The sequence below is a fragment of the Nerophis lumbriciformis genome, linkage group LG15 (assembly GCF_033978685.3).
Source record: "Nerophis lumbriciformis linkage group LG15, RoL_Nlum_v2.1, whole genome shotgun sequence".
Classification (NCBI taxonomy): domain Eukaryota; kingdom Metazoa; phylum Chordata; class Actinopteri; order Syngnathiformes; family Syngnathidae; genus Nerophis; species Nerophis lumbriciformis.
Genome location: NC_084562.2, coordinates 30,322,501 through 30,342,500, shown reverse-complemented (window position 1 = coordinate 30,342,500; position 20,000 = coordinate 30,322,501). Strand labels below are relative to the sequence as shown.

Sequence of the window (20,000 nt, the reverse complement as noted above, 5' to 3'; positions counted from 1 at the left end):
CTTAAGTTGAAACTTTACTTGACACTTACGTTGACAACTAAGTTTAAATCTAAGTTGACACTTAACTTGACATTAAGCAATTAAGTTTAAGTTGAAGTTGACACTTAAGTTGTCAATTAAGTTGAAGTTGAAACTTAAGTTGATAATTATGTTTAAATTTAAGTTTACCGCTTAAGTTGACACTTAAGTTGACTCTTAAATGTAAAGTTTAGTAGACACTTAACTTGAAAGTTAAGTCAACGTTTAACTGGACACTTTCATTTAAATTTAAGTTGACAATTAAGTGGAAAGTTAAGTTGACACTTAACTTGACACCTACATTTTAAAGTTAAGTTGACACTTAAGTTGACACTTTAGTTGAAAGGTAAGTTGCAAGTGAAGTAGCGTGGTGTTGGCAGGTGAGGCGCAGAGACGGCACACGCATGCTGTGTCACCCGTCCTTCAGAGAGTGGTTGGTGTGGCGAGCTGATGGAGAGAGCAGCGACTTCCTCTGCGACGCCAGGTGATGCAACAAGTAAATGCAGCCAGCGGCTTTAAAGGAGGGATACGTCATTGTTTGTGTGTGCAGGAGCGGCCACGCCCTCCTGGCCTTCATGTTCTCCAGGCAGGAGGGCAAGTTGAACCGTCAGCAGACCATGGAACTAGGACATCACATCCTCAAGGCTCACATCTTCAAGGTACACTTTAATAACACACTTATATACACTTTCATATACTTGTGAATACTAGACATTGTCCCATTATAATAACACTTATATACACATTCATATACTTGTGAATACTAGACATTGTCCCATTATAATAACACTTATATACACACTCATATACATGTGAATACTAGACATTGTCCCATTATAATAACACTTATATACACATTCATATACATGTGAATACTAGACATTGTCCCATTATAATAACACTTATATACACATTCATATACTTGTACTATATATAGTGTACACACATGAAAATATATACATGTACTATATATAGTGTACTCACATGAAAATACACATTCATATACATGTACTATATATAGTGTACTCACATGAATATGTAATATTTAAATATTCCTTTTGTTCCGTGGTGTCTTCCAGGGCCTGAGCAAGAAGACGGGCGTGTCCTCCAGCCTCCTGCAGGCCATGTGGGTGAACTGCAGCACTGACAGTCTGTCTGCTGCACTGGCCTCCCTCAGGAACCTCTACACCCCCAATATCAAGGTGATCTACATCGTATCTGACTACTCATATCAGTCATGGCACCTCTACACCCCCAATATCAAGGTGACCTACATCACACACGTATCTGACTACTGATATCAGTCATGGCACCTGTACATGCCCAACATCAAGGTGACCTACATCACACATGTATCTGACTACTGATATCAGCCATGGCACCTGTACACCCCCAACATCACACATGTATCTGACTACTGATATCAGTCATGGCACCTGTACACCCCCAACATCACACATGTATCTGACGACTGATATCAGTCATGGCACCTGTACACCCCCAACATCAAGGTGACCTACATCGCACACGTATCTGACTACTGATATCAGTCATGGCACCTGTACACCCCCAACATCAAGGTGACCTACATCGCACACGTATCTGACTACTGATATCAGTCATGGCACCTGTACACCCCCAACATCACACATGTATCTGACTACTGATATCAGTCATGGCACCTGTACACCCCCAACATCAAGGTGACCTACATCACACACGTATCTGACTACTAATAATCAGTGTCAGTATCGGCCCTGACAGACCCGTATCGCTCTGCAGGTGAGTCGTCTGTTGATGCTGGGCGGCGCTAACGTGGACTGGTGCACGGAGGTGGTAGGACACGCCCCCATCCTGGCCGTCCACGCCCACCTGGGCCACGCGGAGATGGTGGCTCTGTTGTTGGAGATGGCGGCCGCAGTGGACGGGGCCGGCGACAACGGCGTGACGCCTCTGTGCTTGGCGGCGGCGGCGGGACACGATGACATCATCGAGCTGCTGTGCCGGAAGGGGGCCAAGGTGGGTCAGGAGGGAGGACTACAGAGTCTACTTTGGGAAGATCTAGTCCCAGGTGTGTGTGCAGGTGGGCGTGGCTGACAAGAGCGGCCAGTGTGCGCTGGTCCACGCTGCACTGAGGGGCCACGCCGACATCATCCACACCCTGCTGGGCCTCCACTGGGGCCCCCAGGAGCCCACGGACCCCCAGCAGGACACCATGGTGGAGAAGAAGCAGGCGGTGCAGCAGGCGGTCACTGCTGCTGCCAGTGTGGGACACTTGCAGGTACTCAAACTTCATCTTTTAATAAATAGCTTCTTACTGCAGGTACACCGCGCTTTTATTGTGAAACTTGATGTTTTAAACATCCTATTCATAATAAATAGCTTCTTCCTGCAGGTACATCGGGCTTTTATTGTGAAACTTGATGTTTCAAACATCCTATCCATAATAAATAGCTTCTTCCTGCAGGTACATCGGGCTTTTATTGTGAAACTTGATGTTTTAATAAATAGCTTCTTCCTGCAGGTACACCGGGCTTTTATTGTGAAACTTGATGTTTTAAACATCCTATCCATAATAAATAGCTTCTTCCTGCAGGTACATCGGGCTTTTATTGTGAAACTTGATGTTTCAAACATCCTATCCATAATAAATAGCTTCTTCCTGCAGGTACATCGGGCTTTTATTGTGAAACTTGATGTTTCAAACATTCTATCCATAAAAAATAGCTTCTTCCTGCAGGTGGTGAAGAGCTTGCTGGACTTGGAGGAGCAGCAGCTGGCCGTGCAGATGGACGCTCACGACTCTCTCTGGGGAGAAACAGGTGCCTTTCATTATTCATCTTTTATTTACTTTCCTCTTTCCTTTCCTCAGGTGTGAAGACTATGTGGTGCCCTACTTTTAACATGGCGTCGAGTGTTTTTAGGTGTAACTGTACAAAATGAGCTACACTCACCATGTGTGCTAACGATGGCATGCTAACAGTTAGCATGTCTCACATTTCAAGTAACACGGCTGTAATGGAGAAAAAAGTGTAAAATTAGATGAAAAAGTTAGCATGCTCAAGTTAGCTTGCTAGCATGCTAACATTAGCATGTTAGCACACATACCAAGTCGATGAGTCAGTGCACTTGTAAGATAGTGCCAAGTATTAAAAAAAGCTAGCATAAAAGTTAGCATACTAACATTAGCATGATGACATAGGACAAGTTAGCATACTTCTAAGATGGCGGCAAGTATTAAAATGAACTATTCTCAGGTGTAAACATACAAAATTAGCTGAACAGCTAACATAAATGTTAGCATGCTGATATAAAAGATGCTAGCAAAGTTCCAAGATGGCAGCAAGTATAAACATCCACGATTTTAATGTTTAAACATACACAATTAGCCAAAAAAGCTAGCATAAAAAGTTAGCATGCTAATATTAGCATGATGACATACGACAAGTTAGCATACTTCTAAGATGGCGCCAAGTATTCAAATGCACTATTCTCAGGTGTAAACATACAAAATTAGCCAAAAAAGCTATTATAAAATGTTAGCATGCTAATATAAAAGATGCTACCACACTTCCAAGATGGTGCCAAGTATAAACATCCACGATTTTAATGTTTAAACGTACCAAATTAGCCTAAAAAGTTAGCATGATGACATAGGACAAGCTAGCATACTTCTAAGATGGCGGCAAGTATTAAAATGCACTATTCTCAGGTGTAAACATACAAAATTAGCCAAAAAAGCTAGCATAAAATGTTAGCATGGTGACATAGGACAAGTTAGCATAGTTCTAAGATGGCAGCAAGTATTCAAATGAACTATTCTCAGGTGTAAACATACAAAATTAGCCAAAAAAGCTAGCATGCTAATATAAGAGACATTAGGAAACTTCTAGAATGGTGATAGGTATGAAAAGGTATGATTCTCAGGTGTACACAAGTTAGCGTGTGTGCTCTCCTCTCTAACAGTGCTGAGTGCAGCAGCGGGGCGGGGCCGGGCGGAGGTGTGTGCGCTCCTCCTGGGCCGAGGGGCGGGGCTTGAGGTGCCAAACCGCCGGGGGATGGTCCCCCTCCTCAGCGCGGCCAAACACGGCCACACGCAGGTGACCACTCCTTCCACGCTTGACCTTTTGTCCCTGCGTTGACTTCCCTCCCCCTCCCCCGCCAGGTGGTAGACGTGCTGCTGGAGCGCCACGCCCAGGTGGAGCACGCCTGTGAGAAGCAGGGCCGCACGGCGCTCATGCTGGCGTCCTGCGAGGGACACGTGGACACGGTGGAGCTGCTGCTGTCCAAAGGTGAGTGTCACCTGTCCTCGCACGTCCACTTCTTCACCCGGGCTGTCCCCGCCAGGTGCCTCGGTGTGTGCCGTGGACCAGGAGGGTCTGAGTGCACTGAGCTGGGCCTGCATGAAGACCCAGAGAGGCGTCCTGCAGCCTCTGGTGGACGCCGGGGCGGACGTCAACCGAGCTGACAGGCAGGGACGCACTCCTCTAGACCTCGCCGCGCTCAATGCGGACGCCGACGCCGTGAGTCCACAATCCTACTGCTTTTTGTTGCCACTATGACTAGGGAAGGTTGTTTGCATCGGGTCATATAAGTAAATACTGCTCGAAGGCACCATCAGTGCTTGAGTCATACCAAAGACTATAAAAATGGGAGTCATGCTTGGCACTCAGCATCAAGGCTTGGAATTGGGGGTTAAGTCACCAAAAATGATTTCCGAAGATGTTCTTCATGTTCTGCTGAGTGAGAAGATGTTCTTCATGTTCTGCTGAGTGAGAAGATGTTCTTCATGTTCTGCTGAGTGAGAAGATGTTCTTCATGTTCTGCTGAGTGAGAAGATGTTCTTCATGTTCTGCTGAGTGAGAAGATGTTCTTCATGTTCTGCTGAGTCAGAAGATGTTGTTCATGTTCTGCTGAGTGAGAAGATGTTCTTCATGTTCTGCTGAGTGAGAAGATGTTCTTCATGTTCTGCTGAGTGAGAAGATGTTCTTCATGTTCTACTGAGTGAGAAGATGTTCTTCATGTTCTGCTGAGTCAGAAGATGTTCTTCATGTTCTGCTGAGTGAGAAGATGTTCTTCATGTTCTGCTGAGTGAGAAGATGTTCTTCATGTTCTGCTGAGTGAGAAGATGTTCTTCATGTTCTGCTGAGTGAGAAGATGTTCTTCATGTTCTGCTGAGTGAGAAGATGTTCTTCATGTTCTGCTGAGTGAGAAGATGTTCTTCATGTTCTGCTGAGTGAGAAGATGTTCTTCATGTTCTGCTGAGTGAGAAGATGTTCTTCATGTTCTGCTGAGTGAGAAGATGTTCTTCATGTTCTGCTGAGTGAGAAGATGTTCTTCATGTTCTGCTGAGTGAGAAGATGTTCTTCATGTTCTACTGAGTGAGAAGATGTTCTTCATGTTCTGCTGAGTCAGAAGATGTTCTTCATGTTCTGCTGAGTGAGAAGATGTTCTTCATGTTCTGCTGAGTGAGAAGATGTTCTTCATGTTCTGCTGAGTGAGAAGATGTTCTTCATGTTCTGCTGAGTGAGAAGATGTTCTTCATGTTCTGCTGAGTGAGAAGATGTTCTTCATGTTCTGCTGAGTGAGAAGATGTTCTTCATGTTCTGCTGAGTGAGAAGATGTTCTTCATGTTCTGCTGAGTGAGAAGATGTTCTTCATGTTCTGCTGAGTGACAAGATGTTCTTCATGTTCTGCTGAGTCAGAAGATGTTCTTCATGTTCTGCTGAGTGAGAAGATGTTCTTCATGTTCTGCTGAGTCAGAAGATGTTCTTCATGTTCTGCTGAGTGACAAGATGTTCTTCATGTTCTGCTGATTGAGAAGATGTTCTTCATGTTCTGCTGAGTGAGAAGATGTTCTTCGTGTTCTGCTGATTGAGAAGATGTTCTTCATGTTCTGCTGATTGAGAAGATGTTCTTCATGTTCTGCTGAGTGAGAAGATGTTCTTCATGTTCTGCTGAGTCAGAAGATGTTGTTCATGTTCTGCTGAGTGAGAAGATGTTCTTCATGTTCTGCTGAGTGAGAAGATGTTCTTCATGTTCTGCTGAGTGAGAAGATGTTCTTCATGTTCTACTGAGTGAGAAGATGTTCTTCATGTTCTGCTGAGTCAGAAGATGTTGTTCATGTTCTGCTGAGTCAGAAGATGTTGTTCATGTTCTGCTGAGTGAGAAGATGTTCTTCATGTTCTGCTGAGTGAGAAGATGTTCTTCATGTTCTGCTGAGTGAGAAGATGTTCTTCATGTTCTGCTGAGTGACAAGATGTTCTTCATGTTCTGCTGAGTCAGAAGATGTTCTTCATGTTCTGCTGAGTGAGAAGATGTTCTTCATGTTCTGCTGAGTCAGAAGATGTTCTTCGTGTTCTGCTGATTGAGAAGATGTTCTTCATGTTCTGCTGAGTGAGAAGATGTTCTTCATGTTCTGCTGAGTCAGAAGATGTTGTTCATGTTCTGCTGAGTCAGAAGATGTTCTTCATGTTCTGCTGAGTGAGAAGATGTTCTTCATGTTCTGCTGAGTGAGAAGATGTTCTTCATGTTCTGCTGAGTGAGAAGATGTTCTTCATGTTCTGCTGAGTGAGAAGATGTTCTTCATGTTCTGCTGAGTGAGAAGATGTTCTTCATGTTCTGCTGAGTCAGAAGATGTTCTTCATGTTCTGCTGAGTGAGAAGATGTTCTTCATGTTCTGCTGAGTGAGAAGATGTTCTTCATGTTCTGCTGAGTGAGAAGATGTTCTTCATGTTCTGCTGAGTCAGAAGATGTTCTTCATGTTCTGCTGAGTGAGAAGATGTTCTTCATGTTCTGCTGAGTCAGAAGATGTTGTTCATGTTCTGCTGAGTCAGAAGATGTTCTTCATGTTCTGCTGAGTGAGAAGATGTTCTTCATGTTCTGCTGAGTGACAAGATGTTCTTCATGTTCTGCTGAGTCAGAAGATGTTCTTCGTGTTCTGCTGATTGAGAAGATGTTCTTCATGTTCTGCTGATTGAGAAGATGTTCTTCATGTTCTGCTGAGTGAGAAGATGTTCTTCATGTTCTGCTGAGTCAGAAGATGTTGTTCATGTTCTGCTGAGTCAGAAGATGTTCTTCATGTTCTGCTGAGTGAGAAGATGTTCTTCATGTTCTGCTGAGTGAGAAGATGTTCTTCATGTTCTGCTGAGTGAGAAGATGTTCTTCATGTTCTGCTGAGTGAGAAGATGTTCTTCATGTTCTGCTGAGTGAGAAGATGTTCTTCATGTTCTGCTGAGTCAGAAGATGTTCTTCATGTTCTGCTGAGTGAGAAGATGTTCTTCATGTTCTGCTGAGTGAGAAGATGTTCTTCATGTTCTGCTGAGTGAGAAGATGTTCTTCATGTTCTGCTGAGTCAGAAGATGTTCTTCATGTTCTGCTGAGTGAGAAGATGTTCTTCATGTTCTGCTGAGTCAGAAGATGTTGTTCATGTTCTGCTGAGTCAGAAGATGTTCTTCATGTTCTGCTGAGTGAGAAGATGTTCTTCATGTTCTGCTGAGTGAGAAGATGTTCTTCATGTTCTGCTGAGTGAGAAGATGTTCTTCATGTTCTGCTGAGTGAGAAGATGTTCTTCATGTTCTGCTGAGTGAGAAGATGTTCTTCATGTTCTGCTGAGTCAGAAGATGTTCTTCATGTTCTGCTGAGTGAGAAGATGTTCTTCATGTTCTGCTGAGTGAGAAGATGTTCTTCATGTTCTGCTGAGTCAGAAGATGTTCTTCATGTTCTGCTGATTGAGAAGATGTTCTTCATGTTCTGCTGAGTGAGAAGATGTTCTTCATGTTCTGCTGAGTGAGAAGATGTTCTTCATGTTCTGCTGAGTGAGAAGATGTTCTTCATGTTCTGCTGAGTGAGAAGATGTTCTTCATGTTCTGCTGAGTGAGAAGATGTTCTTCATGTTCTGCTGAGTGAGAAGATGTTCTTCATGTTCTGCTGAGTGAGAAGATGTTCTTCATGTTCTGCTGAGTGAGAAGATGTTCTTCATGTTCTGCTGAGTGAGAAGATGTTCTTCATGTTCTGCTGAGTGAGAAGATGTTCTTCATGTTCTCCAGGTGCACTTCCTGCTAGAACATGGAGGTGTGTTGGAGAGAAGTGAGAAGAATGGCAGCAGAGCAGCAGAACTCTCACCTGGCTGCCAGAATCCTGCCCTGGTGGTCTCTCTGCTGAAGAAAGGATCTAAGATGGGTACATGCTGCACAACACCAAACTTTATACTTCATATCAGCTTATGGCCACACAACACCAAACTTTATACTTCATATCAGCTTATGGCCGCACAACACCAAACTTTATTCTTCATATCAGCTTATGGCCGCACAACACCAAACTTTATACTCCATATCAGCTTATGGTCGCACAACACCAAACTTTATACTTCATATCAGATTCTTGTCGCACAACACCAAACTTTATACTTCATATCCACTTATGGCCGCACAACACCAAACTTTATACTTAATATCAGCTTATGGCCATAGAACACCAAACTTTATACTTCATATTAGCTTATGGCTGCACAACACCAAACTTTATACTTCATATCAGCTTCTTGCCGCACAACACAAAACTGTATACTTTATATCAGCTTCTTGTCGCACAACACCAAACTTTATACTTCATATCAGCTTATTGCTGCACAACACCAAACGTTATACTTCATATTAGCTTACGGCCACACAACACCAAACTTTATACTTCATATCAGCTTATGGCCACAGAACACCAAACTTTATACTTCATATCCACCTATGGCCGCACACCACCAAACTTTATACTTCATATCAATTTATGGCCATAGAACACCAAACTTTATACTTCATATCTGCTTCTTGCCGCACAACACAAAACTGTATACTTTATAACAGCTTCTTGTCGCACAACACCAAACTTTATACTTCTTATCATATTCTTGCTGCATAACACCAAACTTTATACTTCATATCAGCTTATGGCTTCACAACACCAAACTTTATGCTTCATATTAGCGTATGGCTTCACAACACCGAACTTTATACTTCATATCAGCGTATGGCTGCACAAACACCAAACTTTATACTTCATATCAGGTTATGGCCGCACAAACACCAAACTTTATACTTCATATCAGCTTATGGCCGCACAAAGACCAAACTTTATATCAGCTTATTGCTGCACAACACCAATCTTTATACTTCATATCAGCTTATGGCTGCACAACACTAAATGTTATACTTCATATCAACTTTATACTGCACTTTTTGTGTCATTTTGTCTCCTTCACAATCTTTATGTATGACAACAGCACCAATATTCGTATTTTGGTACGTTGTGATGCGTCTGTGAATTATAATGATCAAAATATGTAAATATGACATGTTGTTATGAATGTTATTAGATACTACATATATACTTACATCATGTATATAAAATATGTAAATATGACATGTTATTATGAATGTTATTAGATACTACATATATACTTACATCATGTATATAAAATATGTAAATATGACATGTTATTATGAATGTTACTAGATACTACATATATACTTACAGCATGCATATAGAATATGTAAATATGACATGTTATGAATGTTGCTAGATACTACATATATACTTACAGCATGTTTATAAAATATGTAAATATGACATGTTATTATGAATGTTACTAGATACTACATATATACTTACAGCATGTTTATAAAATATGTAAATATGACATGTTATTATGAATGTTACTAGATACTACATATATACTTACAGCATGTTTATAAAATATGTAAATATGACATGTTATTATGAATGTTACTAGATACTACATATATACTTACATCATGTTTATAAAATATGTAAATATGACATGTTATTATGAATGTTACTAGATACTACATTTATACTTACATCATGTTTATAAAATATGTAAATATGACATGTTATTATGAATGTTACTAGATACTACATTTATACTTACAATGTGTATATAAAACCTTGATGGAGGTTTATTAGAGCGCTTTGTAAGCAGAATAGAGCAACTCCCGATAGCTGACTCTTGCTAGTGTTTATTTACGAGTTAGAATGCATACAAAATAAAACAGGTGCTAGTGTCTCCCATAAGGATGGTGAATGATAATAATAAAAAAAGTGTAATTCCCTAACTCTGTGTGCTCTTCATCCCCACCAGGATACAAAACATCCCCACACGAGCGCTCAGGTGTGTGACGATGATGACCTTGTGTGACCTTGTGTGACAAAGCTTGAATGATGTGTCCTCTTGTCAGGTCACGCCACCTGGGCCATGGCGGCCACCAAGCCAGACGTGCTCCTCATCCTGCTGCACAAGCTCATGGAGGAAGGCAACCTGCTCTACAAGGTCAGCTTGGACAAACTGAGGGCCACTCTGACCAATCACAGCACAAACTGAGGGCCACTCTGACCAATCACAGCACAGACTGAGGGCCACTCTGACCAATCACAGCACAAACTGAGGGCCACGCTGACCAATCACAGCACAAACTGAGGGCCACTCTGACCAATCACAGCACAAACTGAGGGCCACTCTGACCAATCACAGCACAAACTGAGGGCCACTCTGACAAATCACAGCACAAACTGAGGGCCACTCTGACCAATCACAGCACAGACTGAGGGCCACTCTGACCAATCACAGCACAAACTGAGGGCCACTCTGACCAATCACAGCACAAACTGAGGGCCACTCTGACCAATCACAGCACAAACTGAGGGCCACTCTGACCAATCACAGCACAGACTGAGGGCCACTCTGACCAATCACAGCACAAACTGAGGGCCACTCTGACCAATCACAGCACAAACTGAGGGCCACTCTGACCAATCACAGCACAAACTGAGGGCCACTCTGACCAATCACAGCACAAACTGAGGGCCACTCTGACAAATCACAGCACAAACTGAGGGCCACTCTGACCAATCACAGCACAAACTGAGGGCCACTCTGACCAATCACAGCACAAACTGAGGGCCACGCTGACCAATCACAGCACAAACTGAGGGCCACGCTGACCAATCAAAGCACAAACTGAGGGCCACTCTGACCAATCACAGCACAAACTGAGGGCCACTCTGACCAATCACAGCACAAACTGAGGGCCACGCTGACAAATCACAGCACAAACTGAGGGCCACTCTGACCAATCACAGCACAAACTGAGGGCCACTCTGACCAATCACAGCACAAACTGAGGGCCACTCTGACCAATCACAGCACAAACTGAGGGCCACTCTGACCAATCACAGCACAAACTGAGGGCCACTCTGACCAATCACAGCATTTGGAGATTTTTCATTTTCACAATATATTGACTTTTTTTTTAACCTTCAGGGCTCCCCTCAAGTTTGGTCGCAGGGACCTGGAAAAAATGTTAAAAATAATTTTTTATTTTTTTTTCAACACCTACATCTCTAGAATAACTTTACATTTATCTGTCAATAAGAAGTTTTATTAAAATCTTTGTTTTATGCCCTTTAAAAAAAAAAGACCTGTTTATAAATATGCAATATTTTTGGCCCATAAATATTTCAAAGTGTAATATTTGATGTGAAGTAATTGGAGCCTTAAATATGTCAATAATTCATAACATTGATTTAGATGCATTATTATTTTTTGAGCATGCCAGCTCAAAAAAATAAAATCCCACTAAAATGTAAAAGGGCCCCACTTGTAAAAGTGTTACAAATATTTATTTTTTTGTTTTTAACTTTCAACTTAAGTCTCTAGATCAACTTCAGGTTTTTTTGTGTGCCAAAAACTCAAAATATGCAATATTTTCCCCAAAAAATATTTCAAAGTGTAATATTTGATGTGAAGTAATTGGAGCCCTAAATATGTCAATAATTCATAACATTGATTTTGATTAATTATTATTTTTAAGCAATATTGACAGTTTTATAAGCTTACAAAAATTATTAGGGATCTAAGTGTTAAAAATTATTTTTTTATTTTTTTTACTTTCAATTTCAGGATCTGTTTGTGGATTATAACTTTTTATGATGTTTTTATGTTTTTTGTTTGTTTGTTGTAAGCCCTTTTTGTCAAAGAAAACTGTGTTTTTTATGCAAACACAAAATATGCAATATTTTCCCCAAAAAAATATTCAAAGTGTAATATTTGATGTGAAGTAATTGGAGCCTTGAATAAGTCAATCATTCATAACATTGATTTTGATTATTATTTTTTAGCAATAATAATAACCTTTTTTTTTTTAATCCCACAAAAATTCTCAGAGATCCAAAAGGGTCAAACTCATAAAAGTGTTAAAAATAAGTCTTTTTTTTAACTTTCAATGCTTAAATCTCTAAATCAATTTCAGATCTACACATCGACTATAAGTTTTTATGTTGTTGTTTTTATGTTGTATGTAAGCCCTTTTTGTCAAACAAACACACTAAATATGCAATATTTTCCCCAAAAACATATATAAAAGTGTAATATTTGATGTGAAATAATTGGAGCCTTAAATATGTCAATAATTCATAACAACATTGATTTTGAATATTATTTTTGCACAAAATGACCGTTTAAAAAAAATCTACAAAAATGGTCCACATATAAAAGTGTCACTTTCAACTCTTAAATCTCGTGATGGACTTTAAGATGCATCTGTCCATTATTAGTTATTATTTTTTAGCAAAGACAGTTAAAAAAACAAAAACTCCTGCATGGCAGCTTTGTGAACTTGTTACGTTTCACCTGTTTGCTCTTTTATTACACTTTTTAATGTTTTGTTGCCATACTCTTCTAGAATGTGCTGTTACAAAATGAGGGGGGGGGGGCACACTTTGGACCCCCTGTTCATTGTGTGTGTGTGTGTGTGTGTGTGTGTGTGTGTGTGTGTGTGTGTGTGTGTGTGTGTGCGTGCGTGTGTGTGACTTCCAGAAGGGACGCATGAAGGAGGCGGCTCAGCGCTATCAGTACGCTCTGAGGAAGATGCCACGAGAGGGGGAGGAGCTTAAGGGATTGAAGGACCTGCGGGTGTCTCTCTACCTCAACCTGTCTCGCTGCAGAAGGAAGTCCAGTGTAAGTCCTCACCTTTATTTCATGTTCCAGTGTAAGTCCTCACCTTTATTTCATGTTCCAGTGTAAGTCCTCACCTTTATTTCATGTTCCAGTGTAAGTCCTCACCTTTATTTCATGTTCCAGTGTAAGTCCTCACCTTTATTTCATGTTCCAGTGTAAGTCCTCACCTTTATTTCATGTTCCAGTGTAAGTCCTCACCTTTATTTCATGTTCCAGTGTAAGTCCTCACCTTTATTTCATGTTCCAGTGTAAGTCCTCACCTTTATTTCATGTTCCAGTGTAAGTCCTCACCTTTATTTCATGTTCCAGTGTAAGTCCTCACCTTTATTTCATGTTCCAGTGTAAGTCCTCACCTTTATTTCATGTTCCAGTGTAAGTCCTCACCTTTATTTCATGTTCCAGTGTAAGTCCTCACCTTTATTTCATGTTCCAGTGTAAGTCCTCACCTTTATTTCATGTTCCAGTGTAAGTCCTCACCTTTATTTCATGTTCCAGTGTAAGTCCTCACCTTTATTTCATGTTCCAGTGTAAGTCCTCACCTTTATTTCATGTTCCAGTGTAAGTCCTCACCTTTATTTCATGTTCCAGTGTAAGTCCTCACCTTTGTTTCATGTTCCAGTGTAAGTCCTCACCTTTGTTTCATGTTCCAGTGTAAGTCCTCACCTTTATTTCATGTTCCAGTGTAAGTCCTCACCTTTGTTTCATGTTCCAGTGTAAGTCCTCACCTTTATTTCATGTTCCAGTGTAAGTCCTCACCTTTATTTCATGTTCCAGTGTAAGTCCTCACCTTTATTTCATGTTCCAGTGTAAGTCCTCACCTTTATTTCATGTTCCAGTGTAAGTCCTCACCTTTATTTCATGTTCCAGTGTAAGTCCTCACCTTTATTTCATGTTCCAGTGTAAGTCCTCACCTTTATTTCATGTTCCAGTGTAAGTCCTCACCTTTGTTTCATGTTCCAGTGTAAGTCCTCACCTTTATTTCATGTTCCAGTGTAAGTCCTCACCTTTGTTTCATGTACAGCTGGTTGTCTTCATCTTAGACACAAGCCCCACTTGGTGACTTCTTCTTCATCCAAGGAACTGGAACTGGACAACAGGACTGCTTGTATCGCACATGATATCATACACAAGTAAACACTCTGCAGGACTGCTTGTATCGCACATTATATCTCACAAAATTAAACACTCTGCAGGACTGTGTTTATCGCACATGATATCCACACAAGTAAACACTCTGTAGGACTGCTTGTATTGCACATGATATCTCACACAAGTAAACACTCTGCAGGACTGCTTGTATTGCACATGATATCTCACACAAGTAAACACTCTGCAGGACTGCTTGTATCGCACATGATGTCACACTGCAGGACTGCTTGTATCACACACAAGTAAACACTCTGCAGGACTGCTTGTATCGCACATGATATCTCACACCCAAGTAAACACACTGCAGGACTGCTTGTATCTCACATGATATCTCACACACAAGTAAACACTCTGCAGGACTGCTTGTATTGCTCATGATATCACACTCAAGTAAACACTCTGCAGGACTGCTTGTATTGCACATGATATCTCACACAAGTAAACACTCTGCAGGACTGCTTGTATTGCACATGATATCTCACACAAGTAAACACACTGCAGGACTGCTTGTATCACACATGATGTCACACTGCAGGACTGCTTGTATCACACACAAGTAAACACTCTGCAGGACTGCTTGTATCGCACATGATATCTCACACCCAAGTAAACACACTGCAGGACTGCTTGTATCTCACATGATATCTCACACACAAGTAAACACTCTGCAGGACTGCTTGTATTGCTCATGATATCACACTCAAGTAAACACTCTGCAGGACTGCTTGTATTGCACATGATATCTCACACAAGTAAACACTCTGCAGGACTGCTTGTATCGCACATGATATCTCACACCCAAGTAAACACACTGCAGGACTGCTTGTATCTCACATGATATCTCACACACAAGTAAACACTCTGCAGGACTGCTTGTATTGCTCATGATATCACACTCAAGTAAACACTCTGCAGGACTGCTTGTATTGCACATGATATCTCACACAAGTAAACACACTGCAGGACTGCTTGTATCACACATGATGTCACACTGCAGGACTGCTTGTATCACACACAAGTAAACACTCTGCAGGACTGCTTGTATCGCACATGATATCTCACACCCAAGTAAACACACTGCAGGACTGCTTGTATCTCACATGATATCTCACACACAAGTAAACACTCTGCAGGACTGCTTGTATTGCTCATGATATCACACTCAAGTAAACACTCTGCAGGACTGCTTGTATTGCACATGATATCTCACACAAGTAAACACACTACAGGACTGCTTGTATCGCACATGATGTCACACTGCAGGACTGCTTGTATCGCACATGATATCTCCCACACAAGTAAACAATCTGCAGGACTGCTTGTATCACACATGATATCTCACATACAAGTAAACACTCTGCAGGACTGCTGGTCTCGCACATGATATCTCACACACAAGTAAACACTTTGCAGGACTGCTTGTAACGCACATTATATATCACACACACATAAACACTCTGCTTGTATCGCACATGATATCACACACACATAAACACTCTGCTTGTATCGCACATGATATCACACACAAGTAAACACTCTGCAGGACTGCTTGTATCGCACATGATATCTCCCACACAAGTAAACACTCTGCAGGACTGCTTGTATGACACATGATATCTCACACACAAGTAAACACTCTGCAGGACTGCTTGTATCGCACATGATATCACACAAGTAAACACTCTGCAGGACTGCTTGTATCGCACATGATATCACACAAGTAAACACGCTGCAGGACTGCTTGTATAAGCACATGATATCACACTGCAGCACTGCTTGTATCGCACACGATATCACCCATTTTACAAGCAGGCACATATTACCGATACTTGATATTGACCTGTATCGGACCAGAACACCTCTGCTACCAGACGATATCCTCCAGTCAAATGTTCCTCTCTGAAGCTGCGATACTGATCAGACTTTCTGCTGTCACAATTCAGGACTTTGGCATCGCTGAGGAGTTTGCGACGAAGGCTCTGGACTTGAGGCCCCGGTCCTACGAGGCTTACTACGCCCGGGCGCGAGCCAAGAGGAGCAGCAGGTATGAGAGTGCGGCCTAGAACCCAGATCTAGAAACCAACGTTGCACTTTTCCTCCTGAGGCACTTTGCTGAGGCGCTGGCAGACCTCCAAGAAGCTGCCAGACTGTCGCCCTCCAACCGGGAGATCCGCCGGCTGCTGGTGCGGGTGGAGGAGGAGTGCAAACACCACCAGAGGCTGGCACACAACTACCAGGACCAGGTGGAGCAGTTCTCCCAGGGGAGTCTGGAGAGGACCATCCCGGAGGAGCAAGAAGACCAGCACCAGGAGCCCAAAGGCTCCGACTTTTGGCCGCTGAATCCTTACGGTCCAAACAGGACTCTTCCTGGAGGCGTGGCCTTTGACTTGGCGGATCAGGAGGATTACGTCTTCATGGATCTGCCGGAGCAGGTTCACAGGCAGACCAGCAGGACTCCTCACCACTGCCACTCCCTCCAGTCGGGGGGCGGGCGGGCGGGCGGCAGACCTCTCTCCTTGTGCGGACCCTCCAGTCCTCTGCCGGGGCGACACATGTCCCTCAGGCCTGCGCCCGTTCTGACCCTGGACCTCGGTCCTGGATCCACCACGGAAAGTTCCGGTCTCAGTCCCACCGAGCTGTACCGTCCCATGTCGCCCGGCAGCTCCTCGCCGCCCTTTCAGGTCTACCAGCCTCGCTCCTCCAGCTTCTCCAGAGGCTCCGACAGACTCTCCGCCCACTCGGCGCCCCTTGACGGCCCGCCGCTCGCCGTGGGCTCGGCCGGCGGCGCGGGAACGTCCGGTTCCAGAGGTTCTAGCTCCAGTCAGGCCTCCAGCGGGAACCTCTCCGACAACGGGAAGCAGCAAGTCCCGGACCCGCCGTGTCCCCTCAAGAGCAGCGGAAGCTTCAAGTCTAAAGCCGAGATGAAGCCCCGCCCCTTTATGGGCGTGACGGACAAGGCGGTGCGCGTCCACAGCCAGCAGCGCGGCGTGGAGACCTTCAACATGGCGCTCCTGGACTTCCCGGGGTCCAAGGAGGAGTACCAGCAGCACTTTGGAGAGCGAGCGCACCAGCGAGACGCCAGAGCCGCCATGTCGTCGAAGCTCCGCCTCCCCGAGGGCAGACTGCGGCAGGGCAGAGAGCAGGCCGCCATGCACATGGCGCCCATCAAGCCCAAGCGCTCCTTCATCGAGTCCAACGTGTGAGGCGGACTGATTAGTACTAACGAGTGCACTCACTAAGCACACTCACCTTAAAGTGGCAGTACACTCTTCAGGGGAACCTCCATTCACAAACTCAATTGGTGCCTGAACAGGGTTCATAAACCCACAAGTGAAGCAGAGTCCACATAAAGAAACAATGTAGGTATCAATAATTGGTTCCAGCCGCCACAAAAGTCCATATTTTAGTTAAAAATAAATGTTTTTTGTACTATATATGTACACGTACACATATATGTATGTAGATATAAACATATGTATATGCATATATATATACATTTATTTTTGTATATATGTATATATACATGTATATGTACGTATATATATGTACGTATATATATATATATATATATATACGTACATATATATATATATATATATATATATATATATATATATATGTGTGTGTGTGTGTGTGTGTGTGTGTGTGTGTGTGTGTGTACATATGTATGAATATATATAGAGAGAGAAATGTATCACACCTGTTTATCTATTTTATGGAAAAATGTAGTTAACCATATAACTGGCACCCAATGTTATTGGAAAAATGTTGATTTAAAATCGAGAATCAAATCGTGTGATGCCCAAAGATTCACAGCCCTAATGTGTATATATGTGTGTGTGTGTGTATGTATGTATATATATATATATATATTTATTTATTTATATATATATATATATATATGTATGTATATATATATATATATATATATATATATATATATATATATGTATGTGTATATATATATATATATATATATATGTGTATATATATATATATATATATATATATATATATGTATGTATGTACATACATATATATGTATGTATATATATATGTGTATATATATACATATATATATACGTACATACATATATATATATACATATATATACATACATATATATATATATATATATATATACATATATATATATATATATATATGTATATATATATATATATATGTGTGTGTGTGTATATATATATATATATATATATATATATATATATATATATATATATGTGTGTGTATATATATATATCCAATCATACGTATATATAAACAAAGGGATCAACAATCTATTAATTATCAACATAACACAACAATGGCAAGCTAAACTGTCAAACAACAATGGAAAGCTCAACTGTCGTTGTGCATACACAGAAGTCCCTTTGATGCCTTCCAAAACTAACTCTAAAAAACATTTTTTTTAAAACGTACCTTGTGTCGGCGAATATTTGTGGCATTTTTTGAACACTCTGCGACGACCTTACAGTCAGCGCTAGCGTTAGCGTTAGCACAGACGAGTAGTCGATCCTTGTAGTGCCTTCTCCTGCGCTGTAACAAATGTCCGCTTTGGCATCTTTTTCCCAAAAAGTGCAGTCTCATCACAATTGAAGACTTGCTGTTGTATAAATCCTCCCTTCACTTTAAAGTCAACTAACCAGCTAAAATGCTCGCTCAAAGCGGTTACCTAGCAACCAAACCTCTACAGCGAGATGGTGAGAGATGGGACACATTTAAAGAGTTTCTGATCACACCATGTGATCTCTGACACAGAATGCGTGCGCCATTGCCGTAAAAAAATTTTTTTTAAGTCCACAGCTAATCCCTCCTTCTTGCCAGGCTGCTTTTTTTGCCCTTTTTCGGACCCGTACGGAATAACCAAACTCGGTGAAAAGAAACACTGGCGACCCAGCAAACAGGATGTGACGTCAGGGTCGTGTACAGGAAGTGATGTCATCAAAATAGCTAGACGAACACAAAATTGATGAATGAAGCGTTTGTAGGCGGAGACATGGTCGGTACACATTTGCTGCTTTGGTCCACTCAAAAGGTGTGAAATAGAGGCGTTGGTGAATGGAGGTTCCTCAGCATTTAGAGCGTACACCTTAGACTAGATGCAGGTACGATTGTCAGGAAATACATTTATATTTGTACCATGTACACTAGGTTTGCAGATGATATTATATACAAATATATTCCTGTGTAAGTGCTTCTTTGTCAACATTACAGCCTTCTAAGAAAACTGTTACAACCTCCTCCTTTGCTCTGGTTGCTTCAATATTGAATGTCATAGCACAAGAAATATCACGTGTTTAATCATTGGATCGCAGTCCAGGAGGTCACATGGTGCACAATGAAATCAATAAATAAGATATTTATTCATTATCACCTAATTAAATAGATGTTTTCATTATTTCATCGTTTAACTATTTCATCATTAAATTAATTATAACTTCATTATTTTACGATTTATTTATTTATTTAATGAACGTATCAGATCTGTCAAACAGCCATCAAAGATAGTGGGCGGGGCTAACAGGAATGGAGTCCAGTGATTGGTTTGGAACTTTGGAAGTCTCCGACAGCATGGAGGATATACTTATATTTATTTGAGATATTTATTATTACATTTTATTTACAGTAAAGGAATTTATTACAGTTATTGACGCACTTTTACCATCCAGTACTCCTGAGTAACCAATCAGGTGTGAGGACCCGCCCACTGATTTTGACAGATACATCAATAAAATAATCAAATTAATTAGGGATGAAAAATGAAACAATGAAATGATT

The 20,000-nt window shown here is 41.6% G+C and overlaps 1 protein-coding gene across 2 annotated transcripts in view; it reads left to right on the top strand.

Annotated features, from left to right (window-relative positions):
* LOC133615796 (protein TANC1-like) overlaps positions 1-17,738 on the top strand; it is a 105,318-nt gene extending 87,580 nt beyond the window's left edge. The window contains exons 14-28 of one of the 2 annotated variants that reach the window (XM_061974568.1): positions 399-502; positions 569-677; positions 1,098-1,220; positions 1,801-2,037; positions 2,102-2,299; positions 2,759-2,840; positions 3,985-4,118; positions 4,184-4,310; positions 4,366-4,541; positions 8,067-8,199; positions 10,175-10,204; positions 10,272-10,363; positions 12,908-13,048; positions 16,141-16,241; positions 16,302-17,738. In XM_061974568.1, coding sequence (XP_061830552.1) covers positions 399-502; positions 569-677; positions 1,098-1,220; positions 1,801-2,037; positions 2,102-2,299; positions 2,759-2,840; positions 3,985-4,118; positions 4,184-4,310; positions 4,366-4,541; positions 8,067-8,199; positions 10,175-10,204; positions 10,272-10,363; positions 12,908-13,048; positions 16,141-16,241; positions 16,302-17,400 — 2,886 coding nt within the window. In that variant the 3' untranslated portion in view covers positions 17,401-17,738. The remainder of the gene's footprint in view (positions 1-398; positions 503-568; positions 678-1,097; positions 1,221-1,800; positions 2,038-2,101; positions 2,300-2,758; positions 2,841-3,984; positions 4,119-4,183; positions 4,311-4,365; positions 4,542-8,066; positions 8,200-10,174; positions 10,205-10,271; positions 10,364-12,907; positions 13,049-16,140; positions 16,242-16,301) is intronic. The other variant, XM_061974569.1, reaches the window with a different exon arrangement.
* Positions 17,739-20,000: the final 2,262 nt, after the last annotated feature.